Raw genomic sequence first — 23,549 nt, forward strand, 5'->3', positions numbered from 1 at the left:
AATAGCTTTTTGTTGTGGGGTTTGTTGGTTATTTTCATGAAAAAACGAAGCATCATAGGTATTTTTTGTGGGAGATCTTTGAAGTGAGTCTTACTAATTCGTTTTGAGATCCTTGCTTTGATATTAGGACTATTTAGAAGTTACTTTGAAGGACTGTGTTTAAATCAGAACTTCCCATGAAGACTTACAAAAATGGCTTTGTATGTGCATGGAAGAAACAATAAATAGTCTCTCAAAATGAATGCTTTCCTAACTATATAATGCAACTACATAACATATATTATGTGACCTATCTGCTATAATTTTCAAACACAGTATTTTGTCCTGGGAGCATCATTGTAATGAATACCTTAGGCTTGTGTCTAGATGTCGTGCTCTGTTGGTTGATACATGGTGTTCCATATTCTCATGCAATGCCATCTTGCCACATCTTTCATGTAGGATAGTATTAAAGCCCTAAAGAAAAGAAAGGAAGGAACATTGGAATTTTGGAAACATGAGTTTACCTCTTCCTTGCTCAATAGCTCATTGTTTGCTTTGTTGGCAAAATCCCCTAGAATTTCTGTACTGTTTGATACATAAATTATTTTAGAACCAACATACTCTTAACTACTTACTGGTTTTGACATTTAATTGACTATAATTTGTACTCGTGTGTGCAGTCTTTCACCTCTGACTCAGTAGTAACCAGTGTCATTACTGACACACTTTTGACAGATGTCCAGTAAGCTGTGTGAATAGAATTTAAACAGCAAATCCTGTCCCAGATGGAGAGGAATGCATGTAGCAAGAACAGTGCATTGGTGCTGTCGCGGCTTAGTGCATGCATGGGTCTTGCTGTGTGTGTATGTCTGCTTTTTTAGTTCCTTTTAGGCAGCCATTAGCAAACAGGGCTACTCAGCAAAGCCTACTGAAAAATCCCTACGCCTACAATTCAGTTGCTTACTCAGACTACTGTTAACTGTGATTATGTATGTGCTTGTTGGAGTCTATGTTTAAAAATGTTGACAGTATTTATCATTTAATAATACCACCTAGCTGTATGTGATCTCTGTTCTGGGATGTATTGTGATAATGTATTTGTGTTTAGGATTCCTCATAGGCCTTTGCACCAAGCAGAAAGACTCAGACAAATTAAAGTAAGCGTTTTAATTTCTCCTAATACAAGCTATAATAGAGGTGTAGGACAAAAGGAAGAAAATCACATCAATGAGAATCAACAAAGTGGCATTGCAGGGACAGAAAGTTGAAATAAGCAAAGTTCTGCTTAATTAGCACATTCATAGACAAAGAAAGCACTGGCTCCAGACAGTGGTTAGATGTTCACTACCAAGAAAAAGACCTAAGTTAACAGAAAGTCTTTTTAGTCTTTCAAATGTTCTGTTCAGTGACCTCTCTTCTGGTTATTAACCCCATGTCTCTTCTTCAATTTTGGTCAGAATCACCACATCTAATAGGAAAACTACTACTGCAGAAGTAAGCAGTGACTGAGCTTTGCAGTTGGATTCACAAATCATTGATGAAAATTAAAAGGAATAAATTTGTTTTGGATAAGGTGAAATTTAGAAGGAAAAAAAAAAGCTCATTCAGAAAGAATTGCTTTTTTTTTTTTCCCTTCGGCTTTTTGAAAAAATTGTTTCAGTTGTTTGGGATGCTTTCCACTTAGAAATTTGATGTTGTTTCAAAATATCCTAGATTCAGTGATTTTCGTGGGACCACATTTGTTCTGAACTTTAAAATAGCCTTGGGTTTTTTAACTGTAAGATCATAGAATAAATAAGATCATAGAATCATATAGGTTGGAAAAGATCTTTAAGATCATTGAATCCAACCATTAACCTAGCACTGTGAAGTCACCACTAACCATGTCCCTAAGCACCACATCTACACGTCTTTTAAATACCTCCAGGGATGGGGACTCAACAAGCTTCCATGGGCAGCCTGTTCCAATGCTTGACAGCCCTTTCGGTGAAGAAATTTTTCCTCATGTCCAATCTAAACCTCCCCTGGCGCAACTTGAGGCCATTTCCTCTCGTCCTATCGCTTGTTACTTGGGAGAAGAGACCGACACCCACCTCGCTACAACCTCCTTTCAGGTAGTTGTAGAGAGCGATGAGGTCTCCCCTCAGCCTCCTCTTCTCCAGGCTAAACAACCCCAGTTCCCTCAGCCACTCCTCATGAGACTTGTTCTCCAGACCCTTCACCAGCTTCGTTGCCATTCTTTGGGCATGCTGTATATTTGCCCCCCTTCTTCCCCCCCTATGTCTTGCCTCCTCCAGTCTTGTTCTAATGAATGGTGAGGGAGGGTCATGGTATAAAACAAATGCTTTCAGTGGGCTGGCAGAGAATTCACAGGTGGAAGCAGGCTTTGCCCTTGGGTAGGCATTTTGGGATTAAGAGGTTTGGTGGGTGGGCATGTAGGAACTTCCTGAGGAGGTGCTTTCCCCATTTGTTCTCTTGTGGCAGAATTCAAAGGAAACCTTTGCTTGTTTCTCCAGGTTAATGGAAGATTGTCACTTAAGCAAGAATCTTGCAAATAGTGTTTTGCATTCTTTCCAAAGCCCAGTGTACTTGGCTAATAAATTAAGAGGCAACAGTTACGTTTCATTTGTACTTCCCTGAGCTTTTAATTCCTGCTACAGATGGAATGTGCAAATTTTCCTCTGGACTAATGAAATGCTGAGCTGGCAAAAGAAGATAAAACAAATGTTCAAACTGCTAGTTTCAATTTTCAGAGCATGATGAAATACGAAATAGCTTTGCCACAGTGTGTTGTACTAGAAGAGGGCAATTTAATTTCATTGTGACTGTTTATCATATCATAATTGTTTTAAAAAACATACAGTTTCTTCTGCCCAGACCTTACTTTTTAGATTTTCCTTACTCAAAATCACATTTCAGTCAGGTTGGGGACTTGCAAGTGAATACATTGTATTGCCATGTTGAAGTGCTCATACGGATGAAATTCTAGATTTCTGTTCTTGGACGCTGCCCACTGGGAGAGACGCACTGTAGTGAACAACACTGCTTTATGATTAAGTGCAGGATTTGACTCAGAATTTGATAGTGTATTAGGTTGAACATACATAATTATTTTATTACCATTTTTCACTCAAAAAGGAAAAATACCAGTTTCTTAACAACTTGTTCTAAGCTTATATTTCATGTTAATTCCTTAGATAGCTCACGTTAGTGTTGTAGGTCTGTTGTAGTGCAGTCAAGCACTATGTGACTGGGTGTACGTTATCAGAGAGCTCTAAATCCTTTGATTGCCTTCTAGGATACAAATTTACTTTCTAGAATACAAATTTACAGTGAAGCAGCTCTAGGAATCTTTCGTAGACATGCAGTTTGAGATGTAGTTAACATCCCATTTAACTGTATCAGACAAAAATACGCTAGTAAATTCCCAAGCATTGTACAGTACAAAAGTTAAATTCAAAATAAATTACATTTTACTTGTAGTATTTCTGTCAAACTCATTCATGCTGAATGTATGCCTTTAAAAATGGTAATAGTATCTACTGTACTGTGGAGTTTAAATTCAGAAGTGTTTCACATGTAGAGGAGTAGTTTGAAGAAAAAGAATGAGACACAGGGTCTTATTTTGCTTTGAACACTGGCGATTTATTGTAGATTCCATAATATATATTTTTGTGTGAATTTGAAAAATGTGCTCACCATATGTTAGCATTTTGAATGTGTAATTTGTGAATTTAGTATTTGTGCTCTTTATCCTGCAGCTTAGCAACATACAACATTGAGGAACAAAAAAAATACCAGTAGCTTTAATGGCTTGTTACAAAAATTTAATTGGAATTTTTTTCCCCATAATTAGCTGTAGATCCTGCAGCCAAAACCTCAAGATACTGCTTTAAGTTAGTGAGAGTAGGATGCGTACAGAGCAGTTACACACTCAAGCTGTTCATTAATGTGTGTATGAGAAACAATATTTGTCTTACAAATTTCTTTTAAAAAAAAAAAATCTCTAAAAATTGTGCTTAATATACGTGGGTAGAGCAATTTGTACATTTTAATTTATATTCTATTACTGCACAAGATAGAATTTTGTTAGTGATGTTTTATTTCTTAGTCTTTATTTGTCTTTTAATGGGTGTACCTGTCTTATTGTAAGCCACTTATTCATTTAAAAATAAATGCTCTAGTTTTAATCAAATTTACAGCTGCTTATTATTCAGAAAAATAATGATAGTGTCTGTCTCCAGATAGAAAGATTGCTTATAATTTATTTTTCAGTTTTACAGCTGAAATTGTCCTGTGGTTACAGTAACATATAAAGGAAGACTCCTTTTTCCCCCTGAATTATGTTTAGCTGGAATAGGCAAAGCAAGGAAAAGCAAAGCCGAGTGCAGGTTCACACAGAGATGAATGGCATAGCCCAGTTCCAGAACTGAGGTTTCTTTGTATTCTATTTTGTGCTGTAGCTACGTTCAATTCTGTGCATATTGAAAAACAATTTTTAAAATTCCAGGAAAATAAATGTACTTTTTTGTTCTTATTCACTTGTCAGTTTTTTCTCTTGAGATTTCCCTACCACTCAACTTTATTCCTTACTAGATCCTCCTGCTCTTTCTCTTCGCGTAAGCTGCTATAATTGACTAAAGTTCCTTCCCATAAACATATCAGTGAGGCTTTCTTGCACTTCACTGCCTTGTTTTCAACTTTTGAACTTTATATTTCGTTTTGAAATTTTGTTCTGCTGTTTTTATGTTCCCTATAAAAAACCCTGAAGGTTGATTTAGAAGACAAAGTAAAATCTATTACTACTTTTACTGGAAGTTTTAAATTTGTAATAGGGAAAGGGTAGAATGCAAAGTAATACTGTTACTTCATCCCTAACTTACCTTTTGTGGTGAGAATGTCTGTGCACTCAGCAGTAATTTCTTCTTTGTTAACATATCTTTAATAACTAGACAGCATTTAATTAATTGATACAGATGAAAACAATCTGGTCTGCACACATTTTTGTTACTTTATTGTAACATAGGGGGCTTTGTGTGTGTGTGTACATATACATGTATTTTTAATAAGTCTGAAGTTCTCTGTGTTCTTTGTTGTTGGAGGATCCTTTACTTTTTTGATCCTCTGCTACATAAAAGTCAGATTTTAATGGGTTTTATCACTTTTGAAGTAACAGTACTGCTTTTTGGCAAAACAAAATAAACTTAAAAGACAATTTATGCATGTAGGCAGCTCAGGCTGATGTTTGAAATCTTAAATATGGTTTGGATGAGGGTGTACTGTGCAACTGTCATAAATATGAAAGTACACAAACTATACTGTGATTACTGACTATGCTTACTAGCATGAGTAAGAATCACAAAGCGGAATGCAAATATATACAGGAAAACTGATGGTGGGGAGTACGTGCAGGGGATGAAGTGAATGATGCTTTATTCTTGAGCTCTGCCAACCAAAAAGAGATTTAAACACAGCAGAGAGAGGAGAAAACAGTTTTGGAGGCACTGCTGATGTAATCGTGTCTGAGGCTGGCAAACACCAGCTCTGCAGCTGGAAGGAGTAATCCCAACTCCTTCTCCCTGTACCAATGTAGCTCTATTGTTTGTGCCACTGTCTGTATTTATGAAGCCACACAATGAATGTCATTTGAGGTCTGATCTGGACTAAAAATAAGCCACTCCCACACAAAATAAGAAAAGTTAGTGTTGACAACGTTTAGGTCACAGGATAGCTGTAAGAATTCTTGATCCTGCCTGCACAAGTGTGAGACAGCACTAGGGCAGGGATGAGCATTCTGGAGCATGAGGACTCAAAACTGCTTTCAGGTGCGGTATTGTTGAAAGCATGAACGCAATGACATGCTCAGCCTTTTGTACTGCTCCCCATTACAAAAACAAAAGTTAGCAAAGATGTCACTTCACAAACATTTGAAGGAAAAGGTGCACAATGGGGGAAATTGTTAAAAGCTCTCAAAAAATGTATGTCTAAGATTAAAATAGAGTTTTGTTTTGCAGTCCGGTTGCAAATCTTAGGTGTTTTTGAATATGCTATGATTTTTAAGATGTCTCTATGTTTTGCAGGAACTTTCATGTAAACAATTCTCTTTTAACTATTTTCAAGAATTGAGTTAAAGGGAGAGTTACTGGGCAGTACAAAGTTATGGAACATCTTTCAGAATGAGTTTAGAATCTCTCATAGATGGGGAATCTTGACCAAGAAAGTATTTCTCTTTTTAGCCTTATTTCTGTGACACCTGTTCATTACATGAGATAAAAGTAGACTTGGGACCTCTATTTCGCATTAGAAATGTCAATACATCCCATCATGAGTCAGTGACTATCTTTCATTGAACAGGGGCAGAATTCATTGAACATGAATCAGAGAGCAAATGATCCTGCAGTAGCTAGCTTTGTCTGAAGTCCATTTTCCTCATTATAAAAAGTTTTTAGTGGCTGAAGACTATATTGATTTGCTCTATGCCTGGTGCTGGTAGAGCAGGTGTGCTGTAGCATTCTGGCCACTGAATTTGACACAGCTCTAAATTCAAAGTGTAAGTTTTGAACTTCCTCTGTAGCATTTATCTAACAGTTGACACCATTTCCAGAGAGATTCAGGAGCAAGACCTCCCCAGTGGCATTTAGTGCTTTGTATTTTCCATTGATTTGAAGAGCTGAGGTTATCTGGTCATAAACCATGTAGTTGGGTTTTGTTCAGATGTTTCACTTTTTAAAAGAAGGTATTAAAAGATTACAGGAACTGAAAAAAGTCCACTGTCTGAAATTGTTAAAGCAACTTTGTGAATTAAATTGTATGCTAATTAGAAATAACACAACTATTATAAAGGTGCTCAAACTATATTTTTTTTTCTTTATTTATTTTACAGTGTCTATGACTTAGGGTATGACCAGTCTCTGTGAGTTGCCATAGACAATTATTTCCAGTGCTGCCTTTGAGTATATAGGAAATGGTATAATTTACATACCCATATTTTTTTTTAAAGCCTTTTTACAAATTATACTGGCTAGAGGGCAATCTGGAGTCTCAGGAATTGAAACCCACTGAGATAGCATTCTGCCCTGAGCATGTGTCGTGGTTTGACCCCAGCCAGCAACTAAGCACCCCACAGCCCCTTGCCCACTCCCCCCTGGTGGAATGGGGGAGGGAATCGGAAAAGTAAAAGTGAGAAGACTCAGGGGGTGAGATAGAGACAGTTTAATAGGTAAAGCAAAAGCTGCGCACACGAGCAAAGCAAAACAAGGAATTCATTCACCACTTCCCATCGGCAGGCAGGTGTTCAGCCATCTCCAGGAAAGCAGGGCTCCATCACGCGTAACGGTTACTGGGGAAGACAAACACCATCACTCTGAACGTCCCCGCCTTCCTCCTTCTTCCCCCAGCTTTATATGCTGAGCATGATGTTGTATGGTGTGGAATCTCCCTTTGGCCAGTTGGGGTCAGCTGTCCCAGCCGTGTCCCCTCCCACCTTCTTGTGCACCCCCAGCCTGCTCGCTGGTGGGGTGGGGTGGGGTGAGAAGCAGAAAAGGCCTTGACTCTGTGTCAGCACTGCTCAGCAGTAATGAAAACATCCCTGTGTTATCAACAGTGTTTCACACAGCACAAATCCAAAACATAGCTCCATACTAGCTACTGTGAAGAAAATTAACTCTACCCCAGCCAAAACCAGCACAGCATGCCTTCATCACTGTATATGGCAAGCATTCATTCATCTGCATCTCGTCTGGTAAAGTTTATTATGTTTTTTTAAAGGACTCTTATTTCTGCTCCTCCTACTGCTGCTCTGGTCACCAACATGTAAGCAGAGAGCACTAGATAAGCCTGATAGGGGTGACACTAAAAAAAATACATATACTTAAATATGCAGCTATTAAGATTATATGAACAATTTAAACATTCTTCAAGGTCTTAAGCAAAAATATTCTATTGAAATGATTCTACGTATAAGGCTGTGTGAGGTAATTCTACAAGGAATCATAGAATCACAGAATAGTTTGGGTTGGAAGGGACCTCTAAAGGTCATCTAGTCCAACCCCCCTGCTGTGGGCAGGGACTTCTTCAACTAGAGCAGGTTGCTCAGAGACCTGTCCAACCTGACCTGGAATGTTTCCAGGGATGGGGCATCCACCACCTCTCTGGGCAACCTGGGCCAGTGTTTCACCACCCTCAGCATCAAAAATGTCTTCCTTATATCTAGTCTAAATCTACCCCCCTTTAGTTTAAAGCCATTCCCCCTTGTCCTGTTGCAACAGGCCCTGCTAAAAAGTCTGCTGCCGTCTTTTTTATAAGCCCCCTTTAAGTACTGATAGGCTCCAGTAAGGTCTCCCCAAAGCCTTCTCTTCTCCAGGCTGAACAACCCCAACTCTCTCAGCCTTTCTTCACAGGAGAGGTGTTCCATCCCCCTGATCATTTTTGTGGCCCTCTTCCGGACCCGCTCCAACAGGTCCGCGTCTTTCTTGTGCTGAGGGCTCCAGAGCTGGACGCAGGACTCCAGGTGGGGTCTCACCAGGGCAGAGTAGAGGGGCAGAATCCCCTCCCTCGCCCTGCTGGCCACGCTGCTTTTGATGCAGCCCAGAATGCTGCTATCTATCTTTGTTCAAGAAATTGGCAACATTCTAGGGAGAATTTGAATTAAAAATAGTAAATGCATATTTGCATTAGGAAATTTTTTGCAGATTTGTGTCTGGAAAATGTGGTAGGATTTTTGGTTGGGGTTTTTTTTGTGTGGCTTTTTTTTTTTTGGTAAAAGAGTAAGTAACGTGGTGATTTGGATCTCTCACCACCCAGACACTCTGCTTCTGTCTTTACTTGGAGGAATACAGGACTGATTGAGTATGCCTGAATGGTACATTGAATCTTTTATTCTTTACATGAAAAGCCATGGAAGTTTCTCATGAGTGTCATTCTTACTACTGGTTATTGGAGTATAGAAACCTGGGATCTGGTATTTTTAAACTCATAGTTCAAGGAACTCCCATGTGATACTAATTATTTTTTTCAATACTAACCTGGATTGAATTGCAGCTAGTGACCTGGAGGAGTGAGGAGTAAGGTATTGTATCCCATTGTTAGCCCTTTAAATTACCTGCAAAAATGGGAATGGAGAAAGCATAGAAATACGCAACTGAGAAAATTTAAAGCAATGACAGTTCATATTAACAGACTAGGTAAAAACGTGTACGGAGTTACATTTTGGCTTTAAAAAAGTCTTTGTCGGAAGGAAGCAGAAAAATAAACATTGCTATGGATTTTGTTTTTGGGGTTTTTTTGTTTGTTTTTTGTTTTTTAATGAGGAAGTCAGAATCAGTATAGTGAATATTTTCATTGAGCTGAATGGGATTATTTTAGAATCACTCATAGATAACTAATTTACTTTTTAAGAATGGTCAGGGTTCGGTATTTGCATGCAAGGCATGCTTTAATGCAAGTCTTTGAAGAATAGAATGCATAATGCCTTTTAAAATATAAAAACATTGCATGCTTATTGTATTAAAGACAAACTGAACATAGGAAAATAGAGAGCAAACCTTTTCCAAGGTAAAAATACATACGAGATGACATGTACCTCTTACATCCTCCACTTTTTCTTCATGCTGTGTTCTCTTTTCTCAAGTATATGTCATGGTTTCTTTTATAGTTATTTTTCCATGTTTGTGTAAGTATGCTACATTTGTGATCATGACTGCTTCATGTATTTTCTGACTTTTTTCTATTATTTTTTGTCTTTATCCTGTTGGGTATGATTTGATGTTTATTCACTTGAGTTACTCTGGTTTCATCTGCCCCTGTAAAGCAAATTTTTTTCAAAAAGAGGCATAAAAGTTAACACTCTTCTTTGGTATTGTATCCTCTTTCTGTATTTTACCTGGTTTTATAGCTTATGTTAGCCAATGGAAGGCATTCTGCTTCAGGGGATTCTGCATAGAGATTTTAATTTTGCATTTTGTAGTCATTACTGTCACAATAAGTGTAAATATAATTTTTGGGAAGTGTATTTCTGTTGATTTATACTTTCTCTAACTTTTTTTTTTTCCTCCACAGATTAAATTCGACAGCGATGGCGTCTGTGTTTGCTGTGAAATGCAGCATCAAACATCAGGCTGCAGTAACCTGGGAGAAACGCTGAAACTGAACCCTCTGCAGGAGTGTAATGTTGTGAGGCTGACCCTAAAGGTGCGTTAGGAGAAGAACTAACAGTTTATTTCAGTTTTAAGTAGTGAGTACTTAGCAAGACAGAAGTGTGTGATGAAAGGAGTAGCAGCTGGTGTTCTCTGTGTTCGTACACTCTTACATGCAAAAAGAAAAATTATCTTCATCCAACACAATTTAGTGCTTCTATGCATGAAAATGGTTTTATGTTACACACTCGATATCTGTATTTGTATAGGTAACTATTTTGTTAGAGGTTATTTAAGAAACAGAAGTTACAATTGGTTATGACTGATGCTGGAGGGTATAAGAACAAGTATCTTTCATGTTACTGTTCAAGAAAGCTAGAATCAAAGGTGGTGGTTGGCGTTGCTTAGTAATGTTATGGTAGACTGCAAAGAAATACAAAGTATTAGCAGAGTGATGAAGTATTTCATGATGTACTGCTAACACAAAGTATTAGTATTTCAGATGGAAGTTACTTTGGGAGAGAATAGTAAGTGTTCTTCTGGGATAATGCTGGAAACATGCTTATAGACTGTTCTGCAATATTATAAGAAGTTTAAATCCTGTAGCAATTTGTGTTACAACTACCCAGAGAAAAAATTGAGAGCAAATATTAAGAATATTGTTTGAGTGAGTTATATTCCGGTGCAATTGCCCACATCATTGCTTCACTTCATTGTCACCAAACTAGCAAGACATGGTGTTACATTGGTTTGGAAAACAGTAAGGAATTCATGAAAGAATTGGTCAGAGAAAAGAACCCTAGCCTGAGAGACAGATATTGATTCATTTTAGGTTTAATTTAATGATCAACAGAACTAACTCTGCATCTGTGGCTCTCAATTTCAAAGTATGTATTTTAATAAAGTTAATAGAATATAATGGAGTAAAGTAGTGAAATTCAATGTGATAAGGATCTTAGGGATTTAGACTATAGTGTGAGGCCTGAAAATGCTAAGTTATGTTGATATTTGAAGCTATATGTTAAAGTTTGGAACAGGTAGAAATCCTGCAAAAGGTATATAATAAATATCTAAATGTTCTTCAGCTTTGTTAAGAAAAAGAAAAAAAGAAAAACAACTACTAAGTGATAAGGATCAGGTAGAAATTAAAACAATTTGATATGGCCTCAAAATTAATTAAGAGCTCTGTCTCAGGTTTTAATGAGGATCATAAAGGAGACGATGGGAGCAAAAACCTACTGGGTAGCAGGAATTTAGTAAGTGGAAAAGAAGCATAACTTGACATTGCTGATCAAAAAATAATAATTAACTGCAACTCAGAATGCTATATTCAGGACTGTAATCAGTGGTGCAATTTCAGTGAAATGTGTTACAAGAAGGTAATGCAGGAAAATAACTTCTCAGAAAGACATTCTTCAAAGTATGACAGGTGCAAAAACATGGACCTGTCGTACAAAAAAAGCTGACTTGCTGATCCTGTAAAAATAAAGATTGAGGGAGCATATGGTTGCTTGCTGTAAATATGTCAGTAGAGTAAACTTTAATGAGAGAGAAAAGAACTGTTTATCTTTGAGGACATTGTCAGCATATGAAGTGAGTGGAAGCGACATATGCTGGAAATCAGGGTAAGGTTTGTAACTAATACAGCAATAAGAATAGAAGCACAAAATATAATTTCTTCTAAAATATAACTCTGTCATTTATAAAAGGAATTGATGACATATCTGCTTGCACTAGCAGAGGACTGATGTAAACTCAGGAGTTCCTATGAGTATAGTCTGAGTGCAGCTTTAATTAAGTATGTTCAGAATTTTTCATTTAAGAGAAGGTAGTTAGGAAAATAGCTTTTTCAGAAAGTTTCTTAAATCTTTTTCAGTTTTAATTCTACATTTGCTTTCTATTTGGCTTTGAGAACTCTGTGTTCCTGGCTGTAAATTTAAGAACAGCATCCTACTAAGCCCATAAGAAAAAAAGATTACAGCTCATTCGGTAAACAACTGACAGTGATAAGGCTCATCTTCTTTATTTGCAATTACCAACTACAATGTGATTTTTAAGAGAACAGATGTTTTAGTACCAAAAGCTCAATTGTGCTCATTGTTTGGGGAGCCAGAGGGAGAGAAAGTGTAGAGTACCAGAGTTAAGATTATACACCTTTATGTAAAACATTATGTAGGCTTCACGCTCCTTCTCTTTATTAAGGGTGGGTAAAATCTCACGTTTCCACAAAGTCATCTGTGCTTTTTTGATGGTAGCGGCTATGGGAGCTGCATTGTGAACAGAACAATTGTGCATATATTGCCTGTCTGATCTTGTTCCCAGTCAGTCAAACAGGACAAGAAAAAATAACAGTGGCTACCGGTCTTGTGTATGCTAAATTGTGCTGGGATCGTGCCTTGCATATTGACGGGGGGGGTGTTATATAGTTGCTTTAAAAAACTTCTACAAAATTTTTTTAATGTTTTTGTTATCTGTGCTCTGATTTGAATCATCTCCTTATGCTCCTTTGTAAATCAATGTCTGCCTCTTCCTTTCAAACCCTGAATGAACTACCCAAACATTTTAATGGGAACACAAGAATTACCACTGCAATATCTGTGATCACACATATGTACATATATAGATATGAGTATTGATTGCAAAAGCTGACTGAATATGTGATCTGTGAGCTAAGTGCTAATTCCTGTGATTATTTGAATAGTGAAATTTCGGCACAAAATTACATGTTACAGTAAAATGGACAAAAATACTCTGCCATTTCATTGTTGTAAGGGTTGGGGACTCAACTAATTTCAAGGACAGTGAATTGGTGGGTTTAGAGTTTTATTTATAAGATATTATGCTTGTAGCCTTGTCTGCACATCTCCAGTAAAAGTAGCACAGTTGCATGATATGACAAACTACCATTAAGATCTGCAGGCACCCAAGTCTGATCCAGCTGCCTTGTTTTACAAAGGAGAGATTTTGTGGTTACTGTTTTTCACCAGAAGATGCATTTTCTACATAGTTTCCTGCATTAATAGCTCCTAAACTGCCCCTGAAAATAAGGTTCCTTGCTTTCCTCTGGATACTCAGGGTCAATATTCTGTGCTGCTAAAAAATGGTCAGTGTCTCAGTATCTTGATTTTAACAATAACTGCGCTTCTGGAACAACTTTGTCCTATCTTTGGAAGTTACTTGACTTAATTCAAGCCAAATTAAGGTAAAAGCAAATCCTATCTATTTACAGAATTAGTAAAAAGAGTTAGAAAGGTTTGTTAAGAATCAGGTGTACAGAAGCGAGATGATGACCACAGATGTGATGGACTTAGGGTGCAGTTTCACTAGCATCTACTTAATCTGCTTTTCCACAGAGCTGCCACCAGAAAGGGCAGTTCTGTATCTGGCTGTTTACTGCCACTGAGTTTGTTGGTTTGGATTTAGCAGTCGTGTCATCACAGAATGAATCTGTTTCATGAACTGATCTGGTCCAAAACCCCACAGCATCTGCACTGGGCTTTTAGTGAAAACAATCTGACACTGAGATCTACACTTTCTTCTGTCACACAGATCCACCTTTGGGATTACTGAAATACCAAGCCTTCACCTGCTAGGTAGAGTGCAGTGAAGTGCTATAGCCAAGATGCCAAAAGGAGCACCTGCTTGCCTGTTCTTTCTGAGTCATCTCTTTCAACAGCGAAGTTCACTCTTAGATTGAATCCAGCTGGTGTGAAACTAGGCTTGGTGTTAGCCACTTTATATGCTGAACTTCATATCCCATGCAAACAATATCAGTAAATCAAGATGAATACTTCGAAGAAACATGTTTGCAAGGCTAATGTGTGTAGCTCACTATTCACTCTTGCCAATTGACTGTTAGGTCCAGTTTCACGAATGTGAATGATAATGGATTCAGGCAAACTCTGGTTTAAGGAGATTCTGTGTTTATAATCAAAGATATATGAAGGTTTTACAAATGTAGGAGAGGATACTGTTATACGAGGAAATTTGCCTCAGGACATTCTTTTTAATATTTAATGATTTTCGAGAAAATAATTTTTATGGGATGAAATATTAGAAATCATTTGTCCACTGCTACTTAAATTTTATACAGACTTACTTTTATTTTATGAACTTAATTGAAGAGGAAATGATAACATTCTTACAGTAAAGAGATAACTTTTTTACTTACAGTAAAATTCCTAAAAGAAAAATATGAGCTGAAGGATGAAGCTATGGCAAAATATTTTATTTTATTGATATATAGATTGCCTTACCTTACAATTAATTGTATCTTACAGAACTTGGTATTTTAAAATCTTAAAAGGTCCAACATATGAAATCTTTTGGGTAAAACATAAAAAGCTCATTATTTAAATATCTGAAAAACAGTCACTTGAGATAAATTGCCAGAATCAACAGGTTTTTTTGTGCAAATAACGCTTTGTAACTTTACTTTATCTTGTGCTTGGAAGCAATTGAATATTTTTTCACTTTCTGAGAAGGTCTTCAGTTGAGCTTATTTTGCTCTTACGTTCTGTCTAAACAAGAGAGGAGTGATTCTAATGCATAAAGTAGAAGTTTATGGCCAAAGATGCCAGGGTTTGTAGACTACTAAGGGAACTGTGAAACAGGACAGGAGCACAAGCCTGTTATGAGTAGGCTTGAATTAATTAAAGCGCTGAAGCTCCACTGGAAAAGTTCTTAGAGGGCCACAAATTGATGAAGATTTAAAAGCAGTGTATTACATAAAACAGCCAGTCAATTTAGCCAAGGTGTTATCAGCAGTGTATTACTTTCTTGACTCTCTCTCAGACGTCTGATATTGCTGTGCAAGTTGGCTTTTATTCAGGTAAAACCAGAAAAAATGCAGGAGGGTAAATCTTTTTTATACATACACACACATATGTATGTAAACAAACACACACAGACCTAGTTATAAAATGGTATCATCTCCGGATTACATTGCTGATTATACTTCAGGCAACAACCTAAGTCTTTTCCAAGATGAGACCAGTATGAATGAGATGCCTTTTTTAACAGCATTACTTCTGAGTGAGCACAAAATGCTGACATAGTAGTCTGCACTGAATGTGTTGGTTTGTAGATGAAATTTTGAGGAACTGAGTTTTTCTTGTAATGTTAAAGTACGAGGACTGAATTTTCCTGACAGCTTTCATCTGTGGAAATTATTCCTTCTTTCTAAGCTCAGAACATCCTGAACTTACTAAAGACATCCATGCAACAAAGCTTATCTTCTTGGGAGGATGAAGTTAGGTATTTAGAAGGTTGAATTATTTTGTAATGTATTATTACTGTCTGATATTGGCACATAAGAGGAGAATGTTATGCTGCTTTGGTTTAGTAATGATCCGGTAGGGTATTTTTAAATTACTTTTAACAGTTTACACAGCCCAGAAAACCTGCAGTCATGTATGCTAATTTATTAATTTGCTATTTAAGTAATTGCTTGCTACTTTATTTAAACTGCTTCTGTAGAATGGTTTTGTGTCTATACAGGCTAGAGGAAAAGCTGATTCCCCCCTCTATTTTCAGCATAAATATTTGGTTTGGAGCTACTAAAATTAAAGTACAGTATAAATAGTAAATGTCTTTTTCAGGTTACTGATTCCATCAATTAGTTTGTAAGTCAGGCATCATTATTAGAGATTTAGGTAACGGGCTTCTTGCAGTCTTCTGCGTGAATCTTTCCTTTCCTCTCCTTTGAATCCAAATTTATTGTTACTGAGTTTCCTGGTGACCAAGCCTACCCATATGTTTAATTTTTTTTTCCATTCAGAAGAACATGCTTTCACTTGCGAAACAGAGGAGGATGACTCCTGGCGTGTTCTTTGGAGTTATGAGAACAGACTTTCCTCAGATTTGCTATATAACCAAATGCAAAAGATTTAATTTTGCTGGATGACTTACCTAAAGACTTCATAATCTGCTTAAAATTGGATAAAGCTCAGTGTAGAATAAGTAACTTCCTATCAGATTTTTAAATGCTGGAGTTGTTTCATGTTCCCTAACAGGTAACTGAAAATATTCTCTATGCTCAGAGTGTATTTACCATACTAAATACCATCAAAAATAGAGTGGTTCAGTGTGGGCTTTGTAGTCTGAATAGTTGAGCTACAAGTATTCCAAAGTTCTAAGTAACAGTTGTATAACAGACATAGTCTGCTCAAACTTTTCCTTCCTCGTGAATGTTTTTGTTCCTAGCTTAGGCAATGAGTGAATACGGTTGTTAACTTCTCTCGTGGCTGAAAAGCTGCCTCTTTGAATGACTGGAATCTGTTTATTACATACTTGTCCGGTTATTTTGTGGAACCATAGTCTTTCAGGACTCTCTAACTAACATATTGCCAGTACTAAATTTAATGTAGACACCTGAGTTGATGAGAGATACACAAACTCGCATCCATCAGAGAAGACCTTTTTGAGTTTATTTTTCGAGTAGCAGCTGTGAGCTGCTTCCTTAAAAATATAGCAAATATTTTAGACCCATATAAAATAGTGTACTATATTGTACTTTCATACCTTAAATCTATTTTATGAAGCATTAGCCATTTCTCCATGTACAGGTCAATGTGCATTTGTAACCTGTATGGTTCAGAACTGATTTTTTTGTAAGCAAAGACGGTCTTCCTAGTATTAGAGCAGCTATTTTTTCTAGTGTTTTTCAGACATATCCAGTTAGAGCAACTGAAGTTATAATTTGAGTTAAAAGGGTTGTTGTCCTTGAATTCACAAGTAAAAGAGGTACACAGACACTAATTTCATGGGTGAAAAAGCTTTGCTGCTCATTATCTCTTTTCAGGTTATAGTAGTATAAGAAATGAAGCACCGTAATTGAAGTCAATCAACAAGAAAAGAAATCATCTTCACAGAATTGCAGAAGTGAAGCTGTTTTTAGCCCTTGATCAGTGTGGATGTTTAGATCCATGTGTTCAGGGCTACTGATTACAGAGTGTTCTTCTTACACATCAGCAAGCTTATTTTACTCCTTTTATTGTATGTTGACTGAGCTCAAAAGTGCAAAGGATTTAAGAGCCTCAAAGACTATGAACCTTTTATTCCCACAGGAAAACAATCTATTGAGCCAGGAAAATAAGAGTGTGTTGTAAAGAGAGTTGCCAGTTCAATATTGTTGCACAGGTTAGAGCTCTTAAGGAGTACTGGATTTGTGCTGTGTAACTTATTTTTTTGGTAATACGAACATAAGTAACACATTTCACAAAAAATAATAAATATTTTAAATGTTGTAAATAAATGTGGAGACAGAAGTAAGTGGGGACAAGAAGCATTGATCTGTTTCCTTCTAGAGCAAAATAGGTTTAAATGCAGTTTCTCAATTCTGTGTAAGCAGCACAGCTGGATGATTTTCTATATAATATTTGACAGAAAGAGTAAATATTTTGTCATAATAGTGCTTCATCTGTGTGGTATGTGTCTGTATTGAATGTTAAATTCCCTGGTTTGATGTTCATGCATGTAACTTAATTGACAGTACACTTTATTGCTATGATATGAAGAGGCAAGGGAGTGATTAAATATTTACCAAAGTCTGCATTTGAGTTGAGTAGTGAAGATGTCCAGAGTTCTTGTTTTATTTTTGCTTACTTGATTTTTAATCTGTATTTACTGGGTATGTAAAAGGAATTAGGGAGCTTCTGCAATAGTTTGGTAAAAGGAGACAGATTAAGCAAGGCCATTGGTATTTTCTCCCAGATGGCAATTATGCTAAAGCATATAATTCTGTTGGGCTTATGCTAAAGTCCTTTGGTGTGATCATCATAACTTGGCTTCGTTTCAAGCCCTTACAAAACAGTAGTTTGTGGTAGGTGGTTACATATCGAAAGGAAGTTTCAGAGAAACTTTCTGGGTTTTGACTTGGTGCTTTATGCATTTGATGAATAAAGTGTGCATGAACAAGACAAAACACGCTCATTCCAAAGGTTAATGTTTCTTACTGCTTTTTCATAGCTACGCATTTGGAGATATTGTATATATGGAAGCAAAGTTCTTCAGGAATTCACCTCATTTTCTGGTTTCGTATGCAGGCTGCTGTCAGTCATGTAGTACTTCCCTTCCAGACCTAAAATTATGTGGAGTTTTTGCTGTTAATGTTGAATGCATGTATTATTACTGGATTGCAGCTGTGGTTGACTAATATGGCTTTTCCACAGCTGGTTCTGGAAGGCAACCGATAGTAGAGAGAAATTCAGTTATAACTTTGTTTTCTAAGATGAAGGGACTCTATGGATATGGCTCACCATTAGAGCGAATTGGTAGTATTCCAGTTTTGCTTTATATTTGCTGTGATAGGAGGTACAAATTGTGTTTTGAAGGGCAAAATTTCAGAAGGGTGAATACACTTGCAGTGAGCGTTCTTTGGTTATAAAGGACCTGGTTCTGCCACCTCTTCCATCACTAATGGGGGGGTTCACACCATTGTCATTGTTTGGTTTAGATTCTATCTCATTCCAGAGATTTTCTTTGCTTCTGTCAGGTAATTGCATGTGCTAACACCTGTTCTAAATTGCTTTGTTAAATTATTGTTTCTACAGTTGAGTTATTGAAGTGATAAATCAATCACCAATTTTTTTCCTTATTCCAGTTTAATACCATCTGACTGTCTCATCACCCAGCAGTTTGATGGAAAACAAAGAAAATGAGATTTTAGGACGAACTGCTTTTTCAGTATATTACTGTATGGTTTTTTTTCATATGATGTTCTCAATTATATCCTAAAATTATATTTTTGGAATGCAAAATATAAAAAAATATTTCAAATAAACATTCAGATTTAAAAAAAAACCCTCAGGTTTCATAATACAGCTCCTATCTTAATGTGTTCCATAGGCTTTTGGGCATAGTCTCAGATTTAGAGAACGTATATTTTTATATAGTCACTTTTCAGAAGAGTAGTGCACTTGAAAATGTAGGTTGTGTCTTCCTAAGACTCTGCAACAAAAAAATAAATGGATGACATGTAGCAGTGCTGAGTGCAATTTGTTTTTTTTTTCATTTTTTGTAATTTATCTTAAATATTACCTGCTGGTAATCTTCTTTTTGATAAAATTTGAGAGACAGTCACTTTCACCAGCGTCTCTTCCCTTGCCTTCAGTTACTCACCAATCACAAAAAATCCCTGCCATCTACTTACCTCAGCAGTCAGTTGCAAACTGGTGACGGAGAGGGATATGGGAAAGAGGTAAAGACGTGGGAACAGAGTTTCAAGGGTTGAGTATGCCTAAAGGTGGTTAAAGGGAGGGGGAAGGCAAAGGCTCAGCGACCTAAGGCACTGAAGTTTCATAACTGTTTTTCACGTTGTCTGAGCTCACTGGCATAAAAGTGGTGAGGATCCTTGGATATTTGGGAAAACAATTGGGGTTTTGAAGAGGGTGGCAGGTACCATCTTTTCACAACGAATTTTGTATGTAGAAGCCTATGAAATAAGCAAGATATCTATATTTTCTGTGGGAGAGGAGCTTTATTTATACAATCTTCCTATGCTTTGTCAAACTTCAGCTCCTTTCTGGAGGAAGGCTTGTCAGAGGGAGGCTGTTCCTTTCTGCTCCTTCCCTAGCACAGCCAAGAGCTGCTACAGCTACAATTGGTAGAAACGAAAATGTAGAATGGAAATACTGAAATACAACATTCAGATAACATTAATAATAACTTTCACAATCTGAATCTGTTCACCAGTGCAAAGAAGCTCTGGTTCTAAAAGAAAATTATTTCCTATTCAGTTTCTTAATAGATGGTGGGTATATGTACTGACAGCTTAGTAGTATTCAACTGAGACAACCGTGTTGTCTATTTCTACTGAATTTCAATTTGCATTTCATCTTTATTTCTTAGAATAAAATAATTAAGTAACTCTGTTTCTCATTTATTCTTACTAGAACACACCCCTTTTAGAAAACATCCCAGATAATGGAATAGTTGGGGTTTTTTTTTGGTTGTAGTTTCAAATGAAGTTAACTTCTAGTAAGGAGGAGGAGGGTATTTGACATTGTGGTTAACAGTGTTTTACAGTCTTGAAGATTATTATCAATGCACGTTGCTTACTTTTTGTAATGTGTCTGTGCTAGTAATCTGAATCTGAGAAATATGATTACTCAGACACTCAGTAATGGTTATTCAGGTCTGTCATTGTTTTACTAAATTGTTAAATGTATTAAGTTGAGTGTGTTTTGCTCTCTAGGAAGTCAAAAGCAAGAATTCCATTATGTGACATTCTGCTATATATGGTATTACAAATGCAAGATATACAGATGACTTTCTCATATAAGTCTAAATTCTAATGAGAAAGCTTTTCTCGGGAGGGGGGAGAGAAAGGTGCACCTCCAGCTGCACTCCATTAACAGCTGCTTTCTGCTGATTTCAGATTGCACTACTGTCTTCAGTCTGTGTATTTTTTCCCTGAATGAGAAGTTGGCTGATCGATTCCCTGTTATTAGACATCTACTTAAGAATCCTTTGCACACAGATAAGAAAACTGACAGGATTTCAGTTAACTTTTCTGAGTCCTCCTTGGTTAACAATGTTCATCTTTTCAAGAGATATGAGCAAACTTACTAGACATTATTATGTAGGGCGTGAAAGAAAAAGTGTGTTTTAAAGTTGACTTCTGTTGTATTTTCTGTAAACTTAGTTTTGAGAAGGTTTGCAAGATAGCAATGTCATTATTTTCTCCATTACCTGGTAGAGAAATGTAGTCAGCAAAGTAGTCTGTAAATTACACTTATTTGCAAAGATTACAGCTTGGGCAGCTTACATTCATCAGCTAAAGTCTAAAAGCAATTCCAATTAAAGAGAAGTAAACATGTCTTGAATGATCAAATGGCATGTAGGATGTCCAAAAAAGGCATTGGGGATCCCTTTACAGGACCATGGTTAAGGATTTTAAAGAATGGCGCTGCAAAATATTAAGCTGTCATTTTGCTGGAGAGGGACTGTTACTGCATGATTGGATTTGGCTAACTGTTGTCAGTGCCAAATTTGCAATGCAAACCATGACTTCAGTCTGCTTAGATGTTCAGGGCTTCCAGACAGAACTTCAGGATTTTTAAATTGCCGTTTACACAACCTGTTCTCAGAGTCTTTTTACCTTTCTAAGTAGTGACCTAATTTTAATGACAGTACAGGTATCTCACCTGTGTGCCATCCACAAAAAACAGTATTCAGAAACTGCAGCTGAGGCTGGCTGCTCAGTATGGGACTGTAGTATGCCAGGGATTTAGCATGCCAGGTCATGTTTCCATAATTCTGGAAACATGCAAAAAGCAAAAGAAACAGTTACGTACTTCTAGGTATACGTATTCTGTTTGCGTAGCCAGAAGCACTTGCTTCTGTACCTGAAAGCACCAGGAAACCTAACTTCTGAATGATTTTGGTGTTTGTAGGCAGCAACGTCTTTTCTGTAGCTAAGCTGCTTAGGGAAGTGTGGAGTTTATGTAGTTGTGGCATCAGGGAAACAATACCGATGTTGGTTGAATTTGGAACATGTTAAACCCTTTCTCACAACCAGCTTAGAAAATTCAGATTTTCTACGAACTACTAACAACCCATCCCGTAAGGCTGTCTTCCAGTCTAACAAGTAGACATAAACCCAAAGGGGAGGTATTTCAGCTTAATTAGACTTAACGCATGTAAACAAGAGAGAGGAGACAAGGAATATCTCTTCTGTTTCTGTTCAGCTGCCCCTAACAAATAGTTCTGTGATATATTGCTGCCTATTAGATCTGACTGAGAGGTTCAACTTTGTTTTTTGCTGAAATTCAAAATGAAATTAAATATACGTGTAGTGTCAAAATGGCATTTTTTTCTGAAACATTTCTACTAGCGCTGTTATAGGCCTTACTACTTTCAGACTGGGGAAATGTTCAATTTCATTTTGAGCTAAGCTTTGAAAGATTTGCTTCTTTTTGTTATGTAAGATGAAACTAAAATGGTCTATTCTATACTTGCATTATGGTATTATTAGTTAGTATTTGTTTTTTACCAAATAATTTTTGGCTATTATGCTGAAGAAAGCAACAGCAAATGAAGGGAGCGTGCACGCATAAAACCAGCTTTTGAAAGCTAGCTGATAAATATTCAAGAGCATCTACCAGATTAGTGTGCAACCCCTCAATAAGGGATAAATAGGTTCATTTAGCTCATACAGTGATTTTTTTGCCTCTGTTGATGTCTAGAGTTCTGTCACTAACATTTCATGGAATTCTGTGGTTAAATCATGTTTAATCTCAGAAATGGTACAAACAATTTCTGCCTTCTGTTTGAGATAGCACTTTGTGCTGTTTTGTCCAACTTATTTGTTAATTGTTATATTTCTTCCTTCATTTATAACCTTCATTTCTCCAAATATCTCAATGACTCCTCCCCAGTTAAAGGATCAACCTATTTTCTTTGTTTACAGAATGTTTCATAAGAATCCTACTAATAGAAGATGAAAAGCCGGTCAACACACATGCCATTTAACCTGGACAACACACCTCCTTTTCTTGGCAGTCTCTGTTTCTCAGGTTTTTGATTTATGTGAGGAGAGGGCTATACCTGACACCACTTACAATTTTGGCTTGGCAGAATCGGTTTGGTAGAAGTTGCTTTCCTGAATTTAGTAGCTACTTGAGTTTGCTGCCAGTGTGCATTCTTGGGGCTTAATATATCTGAAAATAATGTTGTTTATAATGCTGTCTCTCTGAGAAATGTTGACACGGGATGACTATTCCACAAAGGGCTAAATCGCAACGTCCGCATCTTCTGTTCCACATATAACCGCACTTTCGTGCAATTCATCTAACATAGCTTTCAACGTTTTGGTGGGTTAAGAGGTAGGTGCTCCAGAGTCTTTGTATGGCTGAAGAATTACATTCATTTTGATCTTATACACTGCTTTCATTCTGAAGATCTCCAGCTGAGATGTTTTACAAGACTACAAATTTTGCACGACAGGCATTGTTTCCTTCTGAGTTAGTTTTGAACTCTCAGGGATGTAAGAGTATGCTTATTTCAATAATTTACTGGATCATAAAGGTGGCTGTGACTATCATGGAGGAGAAAGCATAGGAAGTATAGGAGGGCTTCTATGAGAAGGCAATCCCTATTGAAGATGGGATAAACTCCTAATAGCTATAAAGAAAGCATTTAGTTTTAGTATACTTTTTGCTTTGTGATTTTTTTATTTTGGAAAATGTGTGGTTTTAAAACTTTTATTACAAAGTATTATTTTAATTGTGCTAATAAAGGCAGAACTTTGAGGTCCAGTAGCACAGAAACAGTATCAAAAGAGTAATATTGGAAACAGCTTAACTCAGTAAAAGAATAAGAAAAAATTAGATGTTCTCTCCTTAAGTAAGACAAGGATGATAGTGTAAAGAAGATTTGAGAACACCCGAGTATCCTTTGTGGGACCACACTGTAAGTCAAAGGTGTCTGTTA

At 36.8% G+C, this 23,549-nt stretch overlaps 1 protein-coding gene across 6 annotated transcripts in view; it reads left to right on the top strand.

Annotated features, from left to right (window-relative positions):
* Positions 1-23,549, top strand: part of ENTREP2 (endosomal transmembrane epsin interactor 2) — a 162,380-nt gene that overhangs the window by 104,578 nt on the left and 34,253 nt on the right. For 5 of the 6 annotated variants that reach the window (XM_076348325.1, XM_076348326.1, XM_076348327.1 and 2 more), the window contains one exon: positions 10,039-10,170. The exons of the other annotated variant lie outside the window; for it this stretch is intronic. In XM_076348325.1, coding sequence (XP_076204440.1) covers positions 10,039-10,170 — 132 coding nt within the window. The remainder of the gene's footprint in view (positions 1-10,038; positions 10,171-23,549) is intronic. 6 annotated transcript variants of the gene reach the window in all.

Source organism: Aptenodytes patagonicus, chromosome 10 (genome assembly GCF_965638725.1).
Source record: "Aptenodytes patagonicus chromosome 10, bAptPat1.pri.cur, whole genome shotgun sequence".
NCBI lineage: Eukaryota > Metazoa > Chordata > Aves > Sphenisciformes > Spheniscidae > Aptenodytes > Aptenodytes patagonicus.